The 21593-nt window shown below is 36.0% G+C and overlaps 1 protein-coding gene across 1 annotated transcript in view; it reads right to left on the minus strand.

Annotated features, from left to right (window-relative positions):
- CFAP299 (cilia and flagella associated protein 299) overlaps positions 1-21593 on the minus strand; it is a 637558-nt gene that overhangs the window by 13255 nt on the left and 602710 nt on the right. Inside the window, exon 5 of the mRNA XM_025385785.1 lies at positions 5656-5785. Coding sequence (XP_025241570.1) covers positions 5656-5785 — 130 coding nt within the window. The remainder of the gene's footprint in view (positions 1-5655; positions 5786-21593) is intronic.

A 21593-nucleotide genomic window follows, 5' to 3' on the forward strand; every position in this document is an offset into this window, starting at 1 on the left:
TATGTGATTTGTGCTGACAGCCTGTCTGTAGCCACAAGGAGGTCCTCTGCCTGCCCTCACAGGCTCATGTTTTGTGCTCCCATGCCTTTGTGCATGATTTTCCTTCCTATCAGAACACCTTTCCTCTCCAGTCCTCACGTCCTCACCATACCCACCCTTCCAGACCCAGTTCAGATGCTATCTCTTTCATTAACTTGGTTTTGAACATCCATGGTCCAAAGTACATTCTGCCTTCCCTGAATTCTTACAGAACTTTTTCTATCCTCTCAGGTTGCTTTCTAGCTTGCCATTTCTATGTGCATATTTTCCCACCCACTCACCAGTTAACCTGTAAGCTTTTTAGGAAAAGAAATCTACCTTTCAGATTCACCTTTATACTTCATAGTTCTCAACAGTTGTCAAGGAAACATCAAATGAGGAAGAGGGGGGTGAAGGGAAGAACACAGAGGTGGCAGACATCCATCCAGCTCACCTGTGTGCTCTATACCCATCCAGCAATACTGTCTCTCTCTGTCTCACACACACGTTCTCTCTCCCTCTCTTTTCTGAGTACTGGGGGAGAGTGAGGTCTCTCAAAAAGTTTTCTAGATAGATATACATAATCTAAGTTCTATCTGTACCTGAATGATCTGGTAGTTGCAATATTGAAAGCATTAACTCGAAATTTGCCAACTACAGCAGAACCTCTACTTCCAGTCCTTTTTACTTTTCACCTGGATTACTGTTACTCTGCTTGTCTTCTCCAGTTTTTCCTCCCTCATCGGTACTACTGTACACCTTCTAACATTAAAGCCTAACTTTCATCCTGTTATTTATCTGCACAAGATGTTTGGCATATTTCCCCATTTCCTATTAAGTCCAGTCCAAGATCTGCCTCAGTCCTGCAGTCAGTTTCTGATGACTTCTCCAGGCTTAATTCCCACTTCACTCCTTCAAGCCAATGCAGAAGCCAGACTGAACTATTTGGGTTTTCCCTTGTCTGTTTTACACTTGTGAATCTTATCTTGGGTAATAGGTTTAATTCCTGATATTGACTGCCTTTCCCTCCTTATGTGTTCAATTCTCCCCTGTCTAGTTCAATTTCTAATCATTCTTTAAGTCCCCACTAAAAGTTTACTTCCTCTATTATCACTTAACATTATCTCCAATGCTCTCCCTTCACCATTCCTTTCCACTAGCTCCTGTCACCAGATCAAAAATCATCTCTTCTTCCACTGAATTCCAAAAGTATTTCTCTCCTGTGCAATGTACCACTTTTTGCCTTATACTGCAGTGATGTTTTGACTTATTTTCCTGAAAACACTAAGAGCACTTAAAGGGCAAATACTGAAGTTTTGTTTATCTTCACCTCCCCATGTGTTTCATAATTTTAAGCTTCATTGATGGTTTCTACTAATAATTAACTGTTGACCGTGAGTGAGTCATTTAATCTGTTGAAGTCTGTTCATAAATCAAAATCATGTTCTAATTCAATAGTCTTAATTTGAGATAGTTTAAATTACATACTCCTGGGACTGCACAAGAAGGTATAAAAGCATAGACCAAAATAGATATTTCTGCATAGTTGCTACAAAATCTGATTTCAGCAATAAATTCTTGCATTTTTGTGACTTATTTGTGTTAGTATAGAGGGAAATGACTGTACCCATATCTGCTATCACTGCTGTATCAAATAACTAACATAATTTACTCATTAACTTTTAATTAGTGTAGCACTATTACTATTATTATGGTTGTTATTATTGCTTTTGGAGGGAAGGATCTATTCAATCATCAATTTAATGAACATTTATCAAATATTCATTAGCAAGGCATTTTTCCAGGTGATGGCCTCTCAGAAATGGGAAATGAGAAAAGCTGGTGTAACCAAGAAATATATATACTTTTTGTTGTAACTATTATATACAATCGCTCTCTTTCTCTTTCTTGCCTTATTAGTGGTTCATGCCAGTTTTAGACCACTTATGCTACGGTAAGAGTCGAAGCAAACTATCCCATGGTTGGTGTTTTTTAAAAGCCAAAAAAAAAAAAAAAAAGCCTATTTAAAAAATTTGTCCAGATAATATATTGGACAGAGTGCAAAGTGCTTCCATTTAATTCTTCTAAAGATAATACACTGGAAACATTTTGGTGGGTGTGAATCACTCAAACAAGCATTCTTCACTCAAAAATAGAAACTTGGCTTATTTGTTCCAGATGTTATACAGCTGCAGGGAAGTTAAAGCCAGTGGTCCTGTTTTCAATGCAACCAAACTCTTATTGCATTTGGAATTTCTTAACCAATGAACTCATATTACTTGTTGTAAGACCTGTACAAGTTTCTTTTTCCACTGTTACCATTCCCAAACAACCGCTTTTCGTGGGAAACATACTTCAGAATTAACGAGTCCACATCTGTGTTGGACAAAGTAAACACATCCTGTTTATCACTGTTTCCACCTTTAATTGATCTTGACCTCTTTAATTTTAAGTGTAAAGTATGTCAAAGAGGGTACATGAAGGAGAAGAAAAGGAGAGCTGAGTTGCTTTTACAGTATTTTACAGCTCTTTAATTACTGGATTTATGAGATGTTCACCTTAGGAAGGATTTCAATAAAAATTGCTAAGAAAAATATTGAGTATAAAAATGTAATGTCTATCAATATGTATTAGTAGTTATTAAAGTAACTAGAGATACTTATTTTGGTTATTTCTTGGTTCTTCCTCAGGTCTATAAGAAATTTTATGTTGGATGCATGAAACACAAAAGATCTTGGATCTTTGAAGAGAGAATAAGTTAAGAAATTTTGTAGCCATGTACAATACATCTTGTCCACAATAATTAAAATATATAAGTGTTTTTCTACTTTTTTTTGAGAAATAGAATGCCAGATGTTTTTAGACTATTGACTTTTTATGGAGATTTCCCTCAAATTGCAGTTCATGAACAACCTGTAGCAGAATCACACTGGCTGCTTATTAAAATATGTACTTCTGGTCCCAGTTGAGGCAGAATCTCTACAAATTGGGCCTGGTACTTTAAAGGAACTCTAGAGATCAGAAAGAAACAAAACAAACAACAGCGACTACTACAAAAACCCTCTATCTTCTAGTTGTGACCACTAAAACCCAGGGAAGTTAACTGAATTTATCAAGGTCATGCAGCCAATTAATAGTAAAGCCTAGGACTCTGTTTACTAATGCTGAGACCAACATTTCTTTTCATAAGTCTACTATTAATTTTTACTTTCCATAAGATAAAATTAAAATTTAAAGAAATATACGTATCCAAATGTTGTTGTATGTCTTGCCTAATAATTCTTACTCTTACCACTCATTAACCAAATGCTTGCTCTTTATTCAAGAGGTGGAAAAAAATTTCTTCAAATGTATCATAAAATCTAATCAAAATCTTTCAGAAAAAAAGAGACAAATGTTATATGTCATGTTGAAATCTCATGGTTGACTACTTTGGAAGTTTGAGTTTTAGTTAAAATTATTTCAACCATGTTTAAGCAACAGTTCGCATTCAATAATGATTCCCCAAAGACTGTAAAAACTACAAATCATGACATGCATTCTTGAAATATGCCATTAGTTAAAATACAGCCCTAAAATAGTTTAAATATGATGTCATTCAAAATTGATTCAAATATTTGTTTCGCATATCTTAACAAGAGTGTTCATAATTTAAAATCTTTTTTTATTTATATAGTTTAGACTTCTAAGGAAATGACTCTGGAAATGCTATTTATTAAGTTTTCTGTACTTTGTCCCAACTGATCTCATTTTGACACCCATAAGTAAAGAAGAACCACTAGAGAGAAGGTATGTTGATAAACTACTCTGGTATAGATTCATAATAAATACAGCCCTAAAAACTCTCTGATCCAGTACTTCATTTCACTAATGAGAAATCTGAGACCAAATAAGAGTATTGTTATTTTGAAGGAGATAGCATTGTGTTAGAACCTGCTAGTTGTCTACTTAAACCTCTCTTCTCCCTTTCTCAGAATACCTGTTTTTAGCTGGGTGCATGGTCATTTGAATTAAGATTGTATTTCCCAGCTTTGCATGTAGCTAATCATCTCCGTAAGACTAACTTCTTACAATGGAACATAAGTGAACGTTTGTGCGGTAGCTTTTTGGAAATTCCCTTTAAAAGCATCAGGGGAATGTTCTTTGTACCCTCTCAACCCCATCCATGCATTATGTTTTGAATGTGGTTGTTTTGGCTGGAGACCTATTTTGGCCCAAGAACATGAGGATTACTCTGGCCCAGATGACTGTGGAGCTGTCACTTAAACCTTGGACTGTCACTATCTACACTTACATGTGGAAGAGAAAGCAGCTTCTATGCTGTTTAAATTACTACCTAGACATTTCTGATATTTGTAGCTGAATCTCATTTCAGGTAATCATCTATTTCTTGCTACAGAATTTTGGTCATGAATTCTGTAAACACATAGTTATTTAGCTTTTTTTTTTTTTTTCGAGACAGAGTTCCACCTCCCAGGTTCAAGGTTCAAGCCATTCTCCTGCCTCAGCCTCCTGAATACCTGGGATTACAGGCATGCACCAGCACGCCTGGATAATTTTGTATTTTTGGTAGAGATGGGGTTTCTCCATGTTTGCCAGGCTGGTCTCGAACTCCCAACCTCAGGTGCTCTGCCTGCCTCAGCCTCCCAAAGTGTTGGCATTACAGGCGTGAGCCACTGTGCCTGGCCTATTTAGCATTTTTTATGTACAAGGAACAGTACTAAGTGGATATGAAATACAGATTAGATTTTTGACTTTGGTTTTCTAAAAATTTTTGGAAAAGTTTTTATAACCTGACTCCCCTTTCCTTTGGCCCATCCTTGTCCATATTCCATGTGTATCACAAAATTTTTATTTATTTTACTATGAAAGAATCTTTCTTGCTTTTGGAGTTTATACTGATGCTTTCATGTGAATCATAGTTTTCAAAATTTAAAAACAACAACAAAATGAAACCCACTGATACAAGTCAAACACATAATGACTTCAAGCAAAGTTGCAACTTCCATCCCTAGACATATGACAAATCATAATAAAAAGTCATGATTCAAATGCAGTCTTTGAAAATATGCAAGATGTAAGTATTTGTCTTTGAACAAATTCAAAATATCATGAGACGTGTCTTTAAAATATTTAAATAAAAGTGTTTTCCAAATTAACACTTAGAAGTACATTAAGAACCAAACCATTTTTAGTGTTGGTCACATACACTAAATGGTATTAGTGTATACCATTATACACTATTAGAATTCTGAGTACAAATGTAAGGTGAGAATCTCCCTTCTCTAAATGACCCTCCTCCCCACTAACAGTAACAAGTGGCTGGACATCTCCAGGATCAGGGGAAGCACCTGCGCGGCCTACTGGCTCCCTGGTGCAACTCTATGCTAGGCATGGAGAAGTGTTTCCACTTGTGAGTTCTATTTAAATTCCCCCTAAACTCTTTCTTATTAATTTCTAATAATTTATGAAGCTATGGAGTGGCTTTTAAAAGGTAGTACATGCTCTAAGTTTCAAAGTGCTATTTCCTTTCTAAATTTAACAACTTAAGAGTGTCAGATACTTAACAGATTTTTTGAATAGTGGCAGAAATACATTAACAGGTGAAGAGATACATAAGTGTAAAAGAAGAATTACCTTTGGGTCCACATTGAGAATTTTTCTGTCTCTTTTGTATCTGAAAAGTAAGCCTTCTGGATTATCGGCAATCACTTGATAGTTGGGACTTGAATTACAAACAGCAATATCAGCGTCCCAGTTGTAAAAGCTATAAAAATAAACATGTATTAGGAATTAAGATGTATAATGCATGAAATTGATAAATATAGTTTAAGAACTATTTGGGGAAGTTCAGTCATAAGATAAGTGGGGAACAAACCTGCCATACAACCATGTAAAACACATTTGAGATGAAAATTCTTGCACAAGAGATTACATTGGGTTATTCTCAAATCAGTTAGACACACATATATGATGGTTTTGCATGATTTTCTGGACACAGAAGACCTAGGGCCTATTACAGTACTATTACATTCCCAGGAAGTCAAGATGAAAATTGATGCAATTTAAGGCTATTTGTTCTAGTGCAGGTTCTTCGGGGTATTAAGAGACTGTTTACTGGAAGGGAGGGCACACTAAATCACCTCTTTCATTCAAAACAATTCCAAATAAATTCATTTCTTTCAGGCTCCATTTTTTTCCTCAATAATATGTTTCTCACGGAGTGAGGAAACTATTTATATTTGAGTGGTTACCGTGGGCCACACATGAGGTAATCTGTGCTATCACAACCCCCATATGAAGTTGCTCTCATTTTATGGACAAAGCAAAAAGACTAGGGGAGGTCAGATAGCATCATTAAAGTCTTGAAACTAATATGCCACAGGGCTAATATTTCAACCCAAATTTGTCTGTTTCAAAGCACACATATGCACTTTCTATTTTTCAATATTGCCTTCAAACATTTGATATTTATTTATTTATTGAGATGGAGTCTTGCTCTGTATCCAGGCTGGAGTGCAGTGGCGTGATCTTGGCTCACTGCAACCTCCACCTCCTGGGTTCATGCAATTCTCCTGCCTCAGCCTCCTGAGTAGCTGGGACTACAGGTGTGTGCCACCACACTCAGCTAATTTTTGCATTTTTAGTAGAGATGGGTTTCACCATGTTGGTCAGGATGGTCTTGATCTCTTGACCTCATGATCTGCCCACCTCGACCTCCCAAAGTGTTGGGATTACAAGTGTGAGCCACCATGCCCTGCTCATTTCATTTTTATATTTTGTATGGAAACTTCCTATTTGTTCTACATTCTGTTTTGTACTTACTTGTCAGAATTGAATGTAACACTGTCATATGAGTTGAAAGAATCCTCAATATATTTATACTTTCTTACATATCTTGTAAAATATAAAATAAAAATCTACTTATTTTTATTTACCTTATTCCTACTAACACATTTCTAATATATATTTGCTTTTAAAATGATGGTCACAGAAATAACATAAACCAGGGTGCCTCTCAAATGTTCATAATGTTTATTTTTAATGATATTCTTCTGATCCTGTTTCTAGGTTGTTTTGCCCTCTATTACTCCCTTTCTTTTTTGAAAAGAGTAAATTTCATTATTTAACCTCACTGAATTATATTGTTTTCTGAGGCACCATTATTACCACTTTCATATCATTACCTAAAAGTGCAATGTTTACCCTCAAAATTTTCAATACTTAGAAAAAATTGATTATATAGATCATATATTTATATCACTGGGAGGGGGGCATATCAGTGAGAACAATTTTCTTCCCCTACTACCTTTTCTATGGCCAGGACATTGAATGTCTGCCCTACTGAGGCACAGAGTAAGAAAAAGTAATTTTCCAAACATCTTTGTCTGTTTAGTCAATTCTCCCTAAGAAAACAGGAATGACTATGTGATTAGTGAATTGAGATTAGTGAATTGAGATTAGTGAATTGAGAAGAAGTGTCCATTCATGGCCTTTTAGGCCCTCAACTTAATAAGCCTTCACAAGCGAAGTTTAAGATGGCAGGCTCAGCCCCCAGTGGAGTGATGGCAGGGGATGAGTCTGTAGCATTGGCAGTCAATTCAGTGGATGAGTCTGTAGCATCAGGAGCCAATTTGACTATGCACCCAAGCTGGATTTTCCAATTCAGTTTAATTCATAATGAAAAAGATAATTTTATATCCATCCTACTGACTATTCAGTTAGGATATTGCCAAATTGGAGTGGGGGACATGGGTGTGATTTTTAACTTTACATATATTTCTACCTCAATAATTATTTATGAGATATATAGATATAGATAATTCTACCAAAATACTTGAGTCAGAGATGTGCTTAGAGTGGCATGGTTTATATCACACATTCCTATCTTGTTGCTCAGACCCCAAACTAAAAGTCTTATTGAAGTCCAGGAAGATTTTATATAAATGTTTTTTACACAACAAAAGTAAATTTGTATAGCACATGGTTCTTTTGATGAAGATATTTTGGTTGTTTCATTAATACTTTTGTTCTCCTAAGCAGAGATAGAAACCAGGCTTTATTTCACATGCCAATTATAGTAGCTGATAATTATTAGTATTTAAGAAAAATTAATAATTACCTAATAATGGTCATGTGCTAGGTACTATTATAAGTCTAATGAATCTATTATCCCATTTAATCTTTTCACCAAATCCATGGAGTAGGTATAAAATATCCATTTTATTCACATAGAACTGACAGGAAAATGACATCACTTGGATTCCAATATTAACGACTGATTGCAGAGCCTGCACTGACTAATACATGTACTCTTTGTCCCACACACTACTGGTTGTGACTACACTACCTAAAGCTCTGTAGCATATATGACTGCTGATCAAAATACAAATTTTCAAATTTTTCTTGGTAGACCTCCAGACTACAACTATAGTCTCTCTTGCAGTGTAGCCATGTAATAGAAATTTAGTCAATGGAAAAAAGGGCAAAAGTGCTATTTGCCACTACTAGCCTGGGCCCATCAAAACCTTCCATGTTCTTTTTCCCATCCAGCTAGCTGAAATGAAGATGATAAATTTGAAAGCCATCAACATGGTTTGGATCTCTGTCCCTCCCCAAATCTCATGTTGAATTGTAATCCCCAGTGTCGGAGGTGGGGCCTGGCAGGAGGTGATTAGATCATGGAGGCACATTTCCGTCTTGGTACTGTCCTTAAGATAGTGAGTGAGTTCTTGTGAGATCTGGTTGTTTAAAAGTGTGTACACCTCCCTCGTCTCTTTCTTCTTCCTGCTCCAGCCATGTAGAGTGCCTGTTCCCACTTTGCCTTCCGCTATGATTGAAAGCTCCCTGAGACCTCCCCAAAAGCATGTGCTGCCATGCTTCCTGTACAGCTTGCAGAACCATGAGCCAATTAAACCTTTTTTTTTTTTTTTGATAAACGACCCAGTCTCAGATGTTTCTTTATAGCAGTGCGAGAACAGACGAATACAGCTGTATGTGAAAGGTATTTGGACTTTGGAGAAACGTAAGGACAAAAGAGTTGAGCTAGTTGAGAAAAATCTCTATTTAATGATTTCCTATGACATCTAGGTTGCTTTAAATCCATGAAAATTTCAATTAAACAAGCACTTAACTAGTACCAAGTATATTCCCGTTAGGTCCTGTAATTATGGTTTCTACGAAATAAAACATGTTCCTGGGAAACAGTGGTCTAGCACAATGTTTCTTAAACTGAGATCCATGGCAAATTTCTGGCAGTGTGAATTCTCTCTGAGCAGTTTAATATATGTAAAATATAAATATAGTCAGCCCTTTGTATTCCACAGCTATGGAATAAAAACCTTAGATTAAAAATATTTGGGAAAAAATGTGTCTTTACTGAACATGTACAGGTTTTTTTGTCATTATTACCTAAACAATACAGTGTAACAACTATTTATACAACATTTACATTGTATTAGGTATTATAAGTGATCCAGAGATGACTAAAAGCATAGAGGAGGATGTTCATAGATTATATGTAAATATTACACAATTTCATATCAGGGACTTGGGTATTCATGGATTTTGCTACCTATGGGAGGCCCTGGAGCCAATTCCCCACAGATACAAAGGGAAAACTGTATATTCTGAATTATTTTGATTATCATTTTATTACTCATTACAGAACTATATCATCTCAGTACCTATCTGTGTGCTTATATTTACCATTGTCTTCATGCCAAATTAAAATAATTGAATTAGGCCTTCAATGGATTATGGCACAGTAGTATGAAGCTGAGTAATTTGTATATATATTTACAAGGTATAATTTTTTAGGACAGAGAAACATTAGTACTTAAGGGAATTTGTACAAACAAAAATAAAACACTCACAAAGGTAACTTTTTGTGACATGAAAATATTTTATTGAAAAGTAAAAAGGCCAGAGGGACATCAGCAAGATAATGGAATAAGAGACTCCAGCCCTCACACCCCCACAGCAACAGCAATTTTAACAATGATCTAGGAATTGTATGCATCTGTGGGAAACCGGAAGTCTAGTGGAGAGATTCTAGAACCCTGTTCATGGAAAAAAAGTTTGAAGATAAACACATTGAGGTGGGTAGCAACAGTTACACTTTACCCACATCACTCTCTTCTAAGGCAGCATAGCCTAGGGCCGAGGGAGCTCTCACAGACCCATGATTTCTCCCACAGGGAGAAGTGAGAGCTGAGTGAGGGTCTAGCTTCCCCAGTCTTATGGAATGGTACCCAAGAGGCTTACATTGGTCTTCCCACTCCCAGATTACTGAGGTGACTGGCATGACTAAATAGTCTTGAGGGGAACTAGGAGCAGGTAAGAAGGGATGAGGCTTCGAAACAACCACTGTGAAGATCTCAAAATATGGCCATATATCCTACTAAGTGGCTTATGGACTCCACCAAGAGGCCCACCTGTGAGCTCTATGGAAAACCTCATCTGCACTGTCCCCTACAGGCTAATTTGCACCCTCTTCATTCTATGTGCACTGCTGAGATGGTGCAAGCAAATACTCACAGAGAGTGCGTGTATATCAGCAGCCAGTTCAACTCTGCAGGACTGGGAAAAGGTACACAAGATTAAATACTTCAGGGCATTGCCATGTGAAAGATAAAGAGGAGGCTCTCAACACCTGGCCTGACTTAACAGGATCAAGAGAAGACATACAATCCCAGGACTTCCTCATAGGAGGAAAAAGGAGCAGTGGGGTGGGCATACCCATAAAAAAGGCCTGAGAGACCCTCAAAATCTCTAGTTAAGCTGACTTGTGAAGGTCTTCTTTGCAGACAGATAGTAACAACTTGAAAATGTGACTGCTTCTTTCAACACAAAACTTTAAAAAGATGAAGAATCAAGGAAACATGAGACGACCAAAGGAACAAAATAAAGTTAATGTGGCTGACCTAAAAGAATTGAAGATTTACAAGTTGTGTGACAAATTATTTAAAATAGTCATCTTATATGAGCTCAATGAGCTATAAAAGAACACAGATTTACAACTAAATTAAATCAGAAAAGCAGTACATAAACAAAGTGAGAAATTCAACAAAGAAATGGAAATCATAAAGCTGAAGACTATAATGATTGAAAAAAAAATCAACAGAGAGCTACAACAGCTCATTTGGTCAAACAGAAGAATCAGCAAACTCAAAGGCAGATCATTTGAAATTATCCAGTCAGAGGACTAAAAAGACAAAGAATGAAAAAGAGTGAGGAAAGCCTGCATTACTTATAGGATGCCATCAAATGAGACGGTATGTGTAATATGAGAGTTCCAGAAGGAAGAGAGAAAAAGAAAGGAAAATAAAGTTTACTTAAAGAAATAATGAGATAAAACTTTGTAAATCTTGGGAAAAATTGAACATCCAAATCCATGATGCACAAAGATTCCCAAATAGGCTAAACATCAATTGATCTTCACTGAGACACATTCTAATCAAATTGTCAAAAGTCAAAGACAGAGGGAATTTTGTAAGCAGCAAGAGAAATGACTCATCATCTACAAAGGGAACATTCCCCTCTCCCCAAATAATAAAACCATTAGCAGAAATCTGAGTAGAATTTTTATAGGTCAAGAGAGAGTAAAACAATGTATTTAAAGTGCTGAAAGAAACAACAACAACAACAAAAACCTGACAACAAAGAATAATTTACTTGGCAAAGCTATCCATAAAAAATGTAGGAGATAAAGACTTTCTCTGATGAACAAAAATCAAATAAGTTTATTACCACTATACCTGCCTTACAAGAAATGCTACAGGATGTTCTTCAAGATAAAACAAAAGGACACTCAGTAAAAACATGAAAACATAGAAGTATAAAACTTAGTGGTAAAGACAAGTACATACTCGAATTCAGAATTGCCGAGACCAGCTCAGTCGGGGAAACCCTAACCTAGTGGCACTAGAGGAATTAAAGACACACACACAGAAATATAGAGGTGTGGAGTGGGAAATCAGGGGTCTCACAGCCTCCAGAGCTGAGAGCCTCCAACAAAGATTCACCAACATATTTATTGACAGCAAGTCAGTGATAAGCATTGTTTCTACAGATTACAGATTAACTAAAAGTATTCCTTATGGGAAACAAAGGGATGGGCTGAAATAAAGGGATGGGTCTGGCTAGTTATCTGCAGCAGGAGAATGTCATCAAGGCACAGATCACTCATGCTATTGTTTGTGGTTTAAGAACACCTTTAAGCGGTTTTCCACCCTGGGTAGCTCAGATGTTCTTTGCCCTCATTCCGGTAAAACCACAACCTTCCAGCTTGGGGGTCATGGCCATCATGAACATGTCACAGTGCTGCAGAGATTTTGTTTATGGTCAGTTTTGGGGCCAGTTTATGGCCAGATTTTGGGGGGCCTGTTTCCAACACAGAATCCTCTAATACTATAATGATTATGTAAGGATAATTTTTAATGCTAATGTAATCTACATAAAAAAGTATTAAAAATAACTATAGAATAACTTGTTAATGAACATACATTATAAACAGGTGTAAATAGGGACATGATATCAATGACATAAAATGGAGGGAGAAGTAAAAGTGTAGAATTTTTGTTTGTGATCAAAGTTAAGTTTTATAAGTTCAAAATAGCCTGTCATAACTATAAGATGTTTTATGTAAGCTTCATTGTAGTCATACAAAAAACAAAACACCAGTAGCAGATAAACAAATATTAAAAAATGCACTATCAAAATATAATACTGCAAAAAATTAACAAATCTCAAAGGAAAATAGCAAAAGATAAAAAGGAGAACAAGAACTACAAAACATTTTGAAAACAATGAAATGGCAATAAAAGTCCTCACCTATCAATACATACTGCAAATTTAGATGAATTAAATTTTCCAGTCAAAATAGAGAGTGACTAAATCAATTTTTTTCTAAAAAAGATCCAACTATATGCCACCTGCAAGACATTCACTTTTGAAGACACATATAAGACAAAATTAAGGAATAGAAAATATTCCTGAGGCCAAGGTGGGCAGGTCACTTGAGCCCAGGTATTTGAGAGACCACCCTGGGCAACATGGTGAAACCATGTCTCTACAAAAAATGCAAGAACATTAGCCAGGCATGGCGGTGCACAACTGTATCCCCAGCAACTCAGGAGGTTAAGGTGGGAGGATCAATTGAGCCTGGGATATTAATGCTACAGTGAGCTGTGATCACACAACTGCACTCCAGCTTGGGCAACAGAGTAAGACTCTGTCAAAAAAAAAAAAAAAAAAAGGAAAGAAAGAAAGAAAGAAAAGAAAAAAAAAAGAGATATTCTATGCAATGATAACTGAAAAAGAAAAAATAGTTATTCTTAGACAAAATAGACTTAAAAAAACTGTCAAATGAAATAGGAAGTTATTGTATAATGACAACGAGATTAATTCATCAAGATGAATTAATAGAGATGTATCACTCAATGCTGGAGCACCTAAATGTATAAAGCAAATATTAATAGAACTGAAGGAAGAAACCAACAGCAATACAATAACAGTAGAAAACATCTACCCCCACTTATAGCATTGGATAGATCACCCAGACAGAAAATCAATAAAAAACAGAGGATTTGAAGAACAAAGGGAAATAACAGATATAGGACATTATAGATGTAGAACATTTCATCCAACAGCAGCAGAATATACATTCATCTCAAGGACACATAGAACATTCTCCAGAATAGATGGTATCTTAGGTCATATAACAAGTTTTATTTTTTTCATCTTATGTTTTATTTTTTATTTTTATTGTTTTAATTTTTATTTTAGGTACAGGAGCACATGTGCAGATTTGTTATGTAGGCAAACTCGTGTTATGAGTGTTTGTTGTACAAATGATTTAGTCAGGCATGTACTAAGCCCAGCACCCAATAGTTATTTTTTCTGATCCTCTCCCTCTTTCCACCCTCCACCATCAGGTAGGCCTCAGTATCTATTGTTCCTCTCTTTTTGTCCATGAGTTCTCATCATTTAGCTCCCAATTATAAGGGAAAACATATGATATTTGGTTTTCTGTTCCTGCATTAGTTTGCTAGGGTAATGGCCTCCAGCTATATGTTCTCACAAAAGACATAATCTTGTTCTTTTTTATGGCTGCATAGTGTTCCATGGTGTGGTGTATATGTACTATGTTTTCTTTATCTTGTTTACCATTGATGGGCATTTAGGTAATTCCATGTCTTTGCTATTGTGAATAGTGCTGCAATGAACATACACATGCATTTATATCATATAATGATTTACATTCCTTTGGGTATATATCCAGTCATGGGTATTTCTGTTTTTGGGTCATTGAGGAATCACCACACTATTTTCCACAATGGTTGAACTAATTTATACTCCTACTAATAGTGTATATGTATTCCCGTTTCTCCACAAGTCCATCATTATCTTTTATAGGTTGGCGCATAAGTAATTATGTTTTTGCCATTAAAAGTAATGGTAAAAACTACAATTTTGCACCAACCTAATTTTGTTTTGACTTTTTAATAATAGACATTCTGACTGGTTTGAGATGGCATCTCATTGTGGTTTTGATTTGCATTTCTCTAATGATCAGTGATGTTGAGCTTTTATTCATATGCTTGTTGGCTGCATGTATGTCTACTTTTGTAAAGTGTCTCTGTTCATGTAGTTTACCCACTTTTTAAGGGGGTTGTTTGTTTTTTTCTTGTAAATTTAAGTTCCTTCTAGATAATGGATAGACCCTTTGTCAGATGCATAGTTTGCAAATATTTTCTGTCATTCTGTAGGTTGCCTATTTACTCTGTTGATAATTTATTATGCCATGCAGAAGTTCTTAAGTTTAATTAGATCCATTTGTCAATTTTTGCTTTTGTTACAATTTCTTTTGGCATCTTTGTCATGAAATCTTTGCCTGTTTCTGTATCTAGAATGGTATTGCCTAGCTTGTCTTCCAGGATTTTATAAAGTTTTAAGCATTACAGTTTAGTTGCTAATCAATTAGAGTCAATTTTAGTATATGATATGAGGAAGGGGTTCAATTTCAACCTTTCCGCTTATGGCTAACCAGTTATCCCAGCATCATTTATTGAATAGGGAATCCTTTCCCCAATTGCTTGCTTTTTTAAAAAAAATCATATTTGTCAAAGACAAGATAGTCATAGGTGTGTGGCCCTTTTTATAAGCTCTCTATTCTGTTCCATTGGTCTATGTGTCTGTTTTTGTAGCAGTAGCATGAAGTTTTGGTTACTTTAGCCCTGTAGTATAGTTTGAAGTTAGGTAATGTGATGCCTCCAGCTTTGTTCTTTTTGCTTAGGAATTTAAGCAGATGCAGTTATACCAAGTACAATTTCTGACACAATGATATAAGACTAGAAATAAATAATGTGAGGAAAGTTGGAAAATTCAGAACTTCGTGGAAATCAAACACCACATTCCTAACCAACCAATAAGTCAAGGAAGAAACCAAAAGCTAAATAAAAAATACATTGAGATACATTAAAATGGAAACATGATATACCAAATCTTATGAGATTCAGAAAAAGCACTTTTAAGAAGGGACTTCACAGTGATAAATACCTATATTCAAAAGAAAATCTCAAATAAATAATCTAAATTTATATGCAAGAAGCTAGAAAAACAAAAAGCTAAGCTCACAGTTAAGCAGAGGGAAGGAAACACTAATGATCAAAGAAGAAATAAATGAAATAGATACTAGAAAAACATTAGAAAAGACAAATAAAACTAAAAGCTGGCTTTTAGAAAAGATAAATAAAATGGACATATCTTAAGTAGACTAATTTAAAAAAGAGAGAATGCTCAAATAAAGTTAGAAATGAAAAAGAAGACCTTTTGTTTGATACCACAAAAATACAAAGGATCTTAAGAGACTATTATGAACACTTACCAACAAATTGGATAACCCAGAAGAAATGGATACATTCCTGGAACCATCCAATCTAACAAAACTGAATCTTGAAAAAAGAGAAAATCTAAACACACAAATAATGAGTAAGAAAGTTGACTTAGCAATGAAAAAAAAAAAAAAGCTTAGAAACAGATGTCTTCACTTGTGAATGCTTCCAAACATTTAAAGAAAAATTAACACCAATCCTGCTAAACTCTTAGAAAAGATTGAATAGGAGGGAATATTTCAAAATTCTTCTTATGGGGCCTACTTTATCCTGATACAAAAGCCAGACAAAGAATTCACCTACAAAGACAATTATAGACCAATAACCCTGATAAACATAGATGAAAATTCTTCAACAAAATAATAGCAAACAAAAGTGAATGGTATATCTAAAGATTATACACTATTTACAAATAGGATTTATCCTTGGGATACAGGGATGGCTCAACATATGCAAATAAATAAATGTGATATATCACCATATGATAAAAATCACATAATCTCCATAGATGAAAAAAAAGCATTTGACAAAAGTTGACATCCTTTCATGGTAAAAACTCTCAATAAATTAATACAGAAGGAATGTACTTCAGCACAATAAAGGCTATATATAACAGCTACAGCTAACATCATATTAAATGGTGAAAAGCCGAAAGCTTTTTCTCCAAGATTAGGAACAAGACAAGGATGCCTACTCTCACCATTTATATTAAATGTAGTACTGTAAGACATAGCCAGAGCAAATAAGAAACAAAAATAAATGAAAGACCTTCAAATTTGAAAGAAAAAAATACAATTGCCTCTGTTTGCAAATGATATGATCTTATATACAGAAACCCTTATTGACTTGACCAAAATATTGTTATAATTAATAAAAGAATTCAGTAAAGTTACAGGATAAAAATCAACAATAAAAGTTCAGTTGCATTTATATACATTAACAATAAACTCTCTAAAAATGAAATTAAGAAAATAGTAACATTTATAGTAGCCTAAAAAACAAACTTAAAAATAAAATTAACCAAGGAGGTGAAAGATATATACACTAAAACTAGAAAACAATGATGAAATAAATTGATGACATAAAAAATAGAAATATATCTTATGTGTATGTATTTGAAGAACTAATATTTTAAAATGTCCATATGACATCAAGCCATCTACAGATTCAATGCAAATTTTGCCTTAAAAGAGAAGGAAATCTGCCATTTGTGACATCATGGATGGACCTGTTGGGCACTATGCTAAGTGAAAAAAGCCAGACAGAAAGGCAAATATTGTTTGATCTCACATATATGTGGAACCTAAAATAGCCAAAATCATAGATGCAGAGAGTAGACTGACGGTTGCTGGGGGGTGCCCGGAGGGTGATATGAGGATATGTTGGTCAAAGGGTTGAGTACGTGATTGGTGATCTAATGTGTAATATGATGGCTTATGAGTAATAGTATAGTACTGTAGGTCCTAAGTTTACTCAAAAGAGAAAGAAAGAAAGAAAGAAAGAAAGAAAGAAAGAAAGAAAGAAAGAAAGAAAGAAAGAAAGAAAGAAAGAAAGGAAGGAAGGAAGGAAGGAAGGAAGGAAGGAAGGAAGGAAGGAAGGAAGGAGAAAGAAAGGAAGAAAGAAAGAAAGGAAGAAAGAAAAAGAGAAAAGAAGGAAGGAAAGAAAATGGTAATAATGTGAGGTGATGGATGTATTAGCTAGCTTGATTGTGGTGATTATTCACAATGTATACATATATTTCACAGTTGTAAACCTTAAATATATATAATTTTTAAATGAAATGGAATATAGAAGATTTCATATTAATCATGGTGACATTTAAGTATTAAATTTTTTTTTTATCTTTGTGTAGCCAGCCGGTAAAACAGATGACTCTATAACTTTATTTTCCAAACTAGGACGCTATTGCGAAAGACAGGGCCTGTTACTAATACTTGTGCCAAGACAAGAGTAAGCCTGGACTATCCTGGGCAATCAGATGTGTGGTCTCCACAACTATAAATCATTTAAACACTGCTGAATTAGAGTTGATATATTCAATGTTTCTGTGAAATGCTTCCAAAGTTTTTCCATAGATTTGCCAAAAATACGGTAGAGATGTTTAAAAAATGCAAAAACATGTTTTCTTATGGTTGATCCTTTTTATTTTATTTTATTGCTGTGGAAAAATTATATTACATGGAATTGCATTTATGGTACAGAGAGATGAAATTTAATCTAGAATAATAAATATTCATGTTCTTTTTTCTATTTTCAAATAATATCAAAGCAATAATACATTCTGTAATAGACTAATTTTTTGAAATGTTACAGTCCATGTAAAAATATAAGTTTGATCAGTTATTTGGGTTGATAAGAATATGAAATCTAAAGTTCAGTGTTGCTATAAGTCAGTTAACTTGGCTCCTATATATGACTATATATTGTATCTCTAACCTCAATCTGAAATTTAATAAATGGATATGCCATTTAGGAAAATACAGATAATGGTTGAAAAATCTACTACAATCTTTATAAAAATAATTAAGAAAATTAAGAGTTATGGCAACAGACAGAAGGTTCAGTCAGAAGGTTCATTTAGTTCATTGGGCCATTTAGTTATGTATTATTATTAGTATTTTACAGGAGAGAAAAATTGAAGCTACAGAATGTGCTAGGTATTATATAGCAGAATGGGCATTCAGTCTATATTTTAAGATGATTTTTCTCATGGCTGGACTTTGCTAATTACTACCATATGTCAGATTTGTCAGGCTAGGCCAAAAGTCCTGCTAGCCTATGGAATCAGTAAAGATTCCCCCCTAAGAGCAAACCACAGGGAGAGGGAAGGCAAGGAATAAACTCCCAGGTGGGACTTTTGAAGCCAATTGTCTCCTTACAGTTGAAACAGCAGCCACAAAGCAACAGTTGTTTCCTCTCAGGGAAGGTACCGGGTGACTTCTGTTGAAAACTTGGCTTACTTCACTATGTGTGCTAAGAGTAGGATTGAAAACCCTCGAGCTTGGCTTGGGTTCACTAGGCCAGGGATGTGTGTGTGTGTGTGTGTGTGTGTGTGTGTGTGCGCGCGCGTGCATGTTAAAATTAGCTAAACCAGTTAGCTAAAACCAGGATGGTGATTGAAATAAAACCTCCCTGTGCAGTCTTTTTGTGTTCCTGAGCCCCCTCTTGCCTTGCACTGATCATTGGCATGCTATGGCTATGGAATGAGTTGATTCTTGTAGGAGTAATTGCTTGTGCAAGTACCAGGGTTAACACCTGAGTGAGACATGGCCTGCTTCAAGTTTGATGGAACTGGTAATCTGGTCCAGAACATCTCTAAATACTTGACATTGTTCATGTCAATTTTGCCAATTGTCTTGTTTGAATGGGGTGCTCCCCACCTCAGAAACAATCATCGTCATGCCTCCCACTCAATTGGTCCATCTTAGAAGTTCTAAGGGAAACATTTAGGTAAATAAGGATCTTTGGAGGTTTTCTGGCTTCAAAGTAGTTCTGTCCAATTTTTTCCTGCAGACCTACAGGAAAATTGCTGCTTAGAGGTCACGCAGCTTAGGGTGAGGCAAGGAGCCAAGCAAAGTGCCTGTGAAGCCATGCTAATTCACTCACTCACTAACTAATTATTATGTCTTTTCTCATTTAAAATCAATGGAGAGGATATTCTATGGGATGGGCACACTTCTAGGTATTTGGGACAGAATGAGAAAAAAGATACAGTCCCTGCCTTATGAGTCCACTGCTTAATAGGGAAAACCCAGATAATCCTAACAATACAAGTATGCCTGGAATGCTATGAAAAGACACAGGAGAGAAACCTTGTCCAGACCCAGGGGGGAAAAAAAAGGACAGAATAATAGCTCTCTGGAGGGAGTAATGCTACAGTTGAACCCTAAATCAGCAACAGGACTTAGTCCAGAAAAAGGGGTGGGATTGGGGATGGAAAAATGGCCTTCCAACTAAGAAAGATGGCATGGGGAATGCATGTTTTTGAGAAACTGAATGGAGAACGCTGGAAATGGAGTGGCTAGCAAGTCAATATCAGTGGAACAGAAAGTGTAAGCAGGTGTGTCTGAGTGAGAGAACACAATTTTTTTCCCTCCACTCTCACCCACAACAATCAACATAGAAGATATCTGTGACCCAATGTGTGGGAGGTTTTCCCCAAACACCAGCAAGCAAGCAATTTTGTAGGTGGGTGTCTTATTTCAGTTTAATTCTGACACTATCTACCTGGAGATAGTGTGAGATACCACAGGTTGAAGGTTCAGTCCTCAAGACCGCTCTGCTCACATCATCCACTTCAGATGTCAATCACAAGCTTTAAGTTTTTTTTATCTGTGCTTCCAACAGATTAGCTATTAATGAGAAATCCCATGACTCCCTCCTTGGCTTCTACTAACTTGCTACAGCAGCTCACATAACTCAGAGAAACACTCACATTCACTGGCTTATTATAAGGATATTATAAAGGATACAGATGAAGAGATGCATAGGGAGAGGTATGGCAAAGGCTTCCACAACCTTACTGGGAACTTCTACATGTTCAGCTATCCAGAAGCCCTTTGAACCCTGTCCCTTTGGGCTTTTATAGAGGCCTAATTAAATTGGCATAATTTATAAAGCCAATGGTCATTGGTGATGTACTTAACCTTCAGCCTCTCTCCCACTTCTACAGGTTGTTGTAAGGGGTTGGGATGGGACTGAAAATCACAACGATCTAATCAAGCTTTGTTCTTTCTGGTAATGCACCCATTCTGCAGTTACCTAGGGCACCCAAACACCAGTCATCTCATTAGCATACAGAAAGATATCACCTTGAAGAGTCCAATAATTTTAGGAGTTGTATGCCAGGAGATGGGTATGAAGACCAAATATGTATTTCATAACATTACGGTGTATAAGAAATGAGATTGGAGACATACCCACAGAAGATCTCAGAAGGCCTTGTTTACTACATCAAACAATATGAACTTTATTCTGCAGGTAATAAGGGCATCTGAGGGTGTAAGCAGAAAAGAGAGATGCCCAGATATGCAGTTCCTGGTTCATCCCGGCAATGGGTAATGAATGGATTGAAGGGACTGGAGGCAGAGAGAGCTGGAAATCAGGAGACCAGTTTAGAATCTGACTCATTAACCCAGGCTAGAATGGAAAAATGATTGTACATTATGGAGTTGGAGAAAATGATACACTTTTAGGAAATATATAGAAGATAGCAATTATAGAAGTCATTATTGAGCAGTATTATAGATGACCCTTAGGTTCCTAGCTTCAGAGACTGGATGGGTAGTGGTACCATAGAGACTGGATAGATAGTGGTGCCACAGGGGTAGTGGTGCTATCGAGACGGGATGGATAGTGGTGCCACAGAGACTGGAGGGATAGTGGTGTCATAGAGACTGGATGTGTAATGGCGCCATAGAGACTGGAGGGATAGTGGTTTCATAGAGACTGGACGACTAGTGGTGCCATAGAGACTGGAGGGATTGTGGTGCCATACAGACTGGACAGGTAGTGGTGCCACAGAGACTGGAGGGATAGTGGTGCCACAGAGACTGGATGAGTAGTGGTGCCATAGAGACTGGATGGATAGTGGTGCTATAGAGACTGGATGGGTAGTGCTGCCATAAAGACTGGATGGATAGTGGTGCCATAGAGACTGGATGGGTAGTGGTACTATCA

Source organism: Theropithecus gelada, chromosome 5, assembly GCF_003255815.1.
Source record: "Theropithecus gelada isolate Dixy chromosome 5, Tgel_1.0, whole genome shotgun sequence".
Taxonomy (NCBI): Eukaryota; Metazoa; Chordata; class Mammalia; order Primates; family Cercopithecidae; genus Theropithecus; species Theropithecus gelada.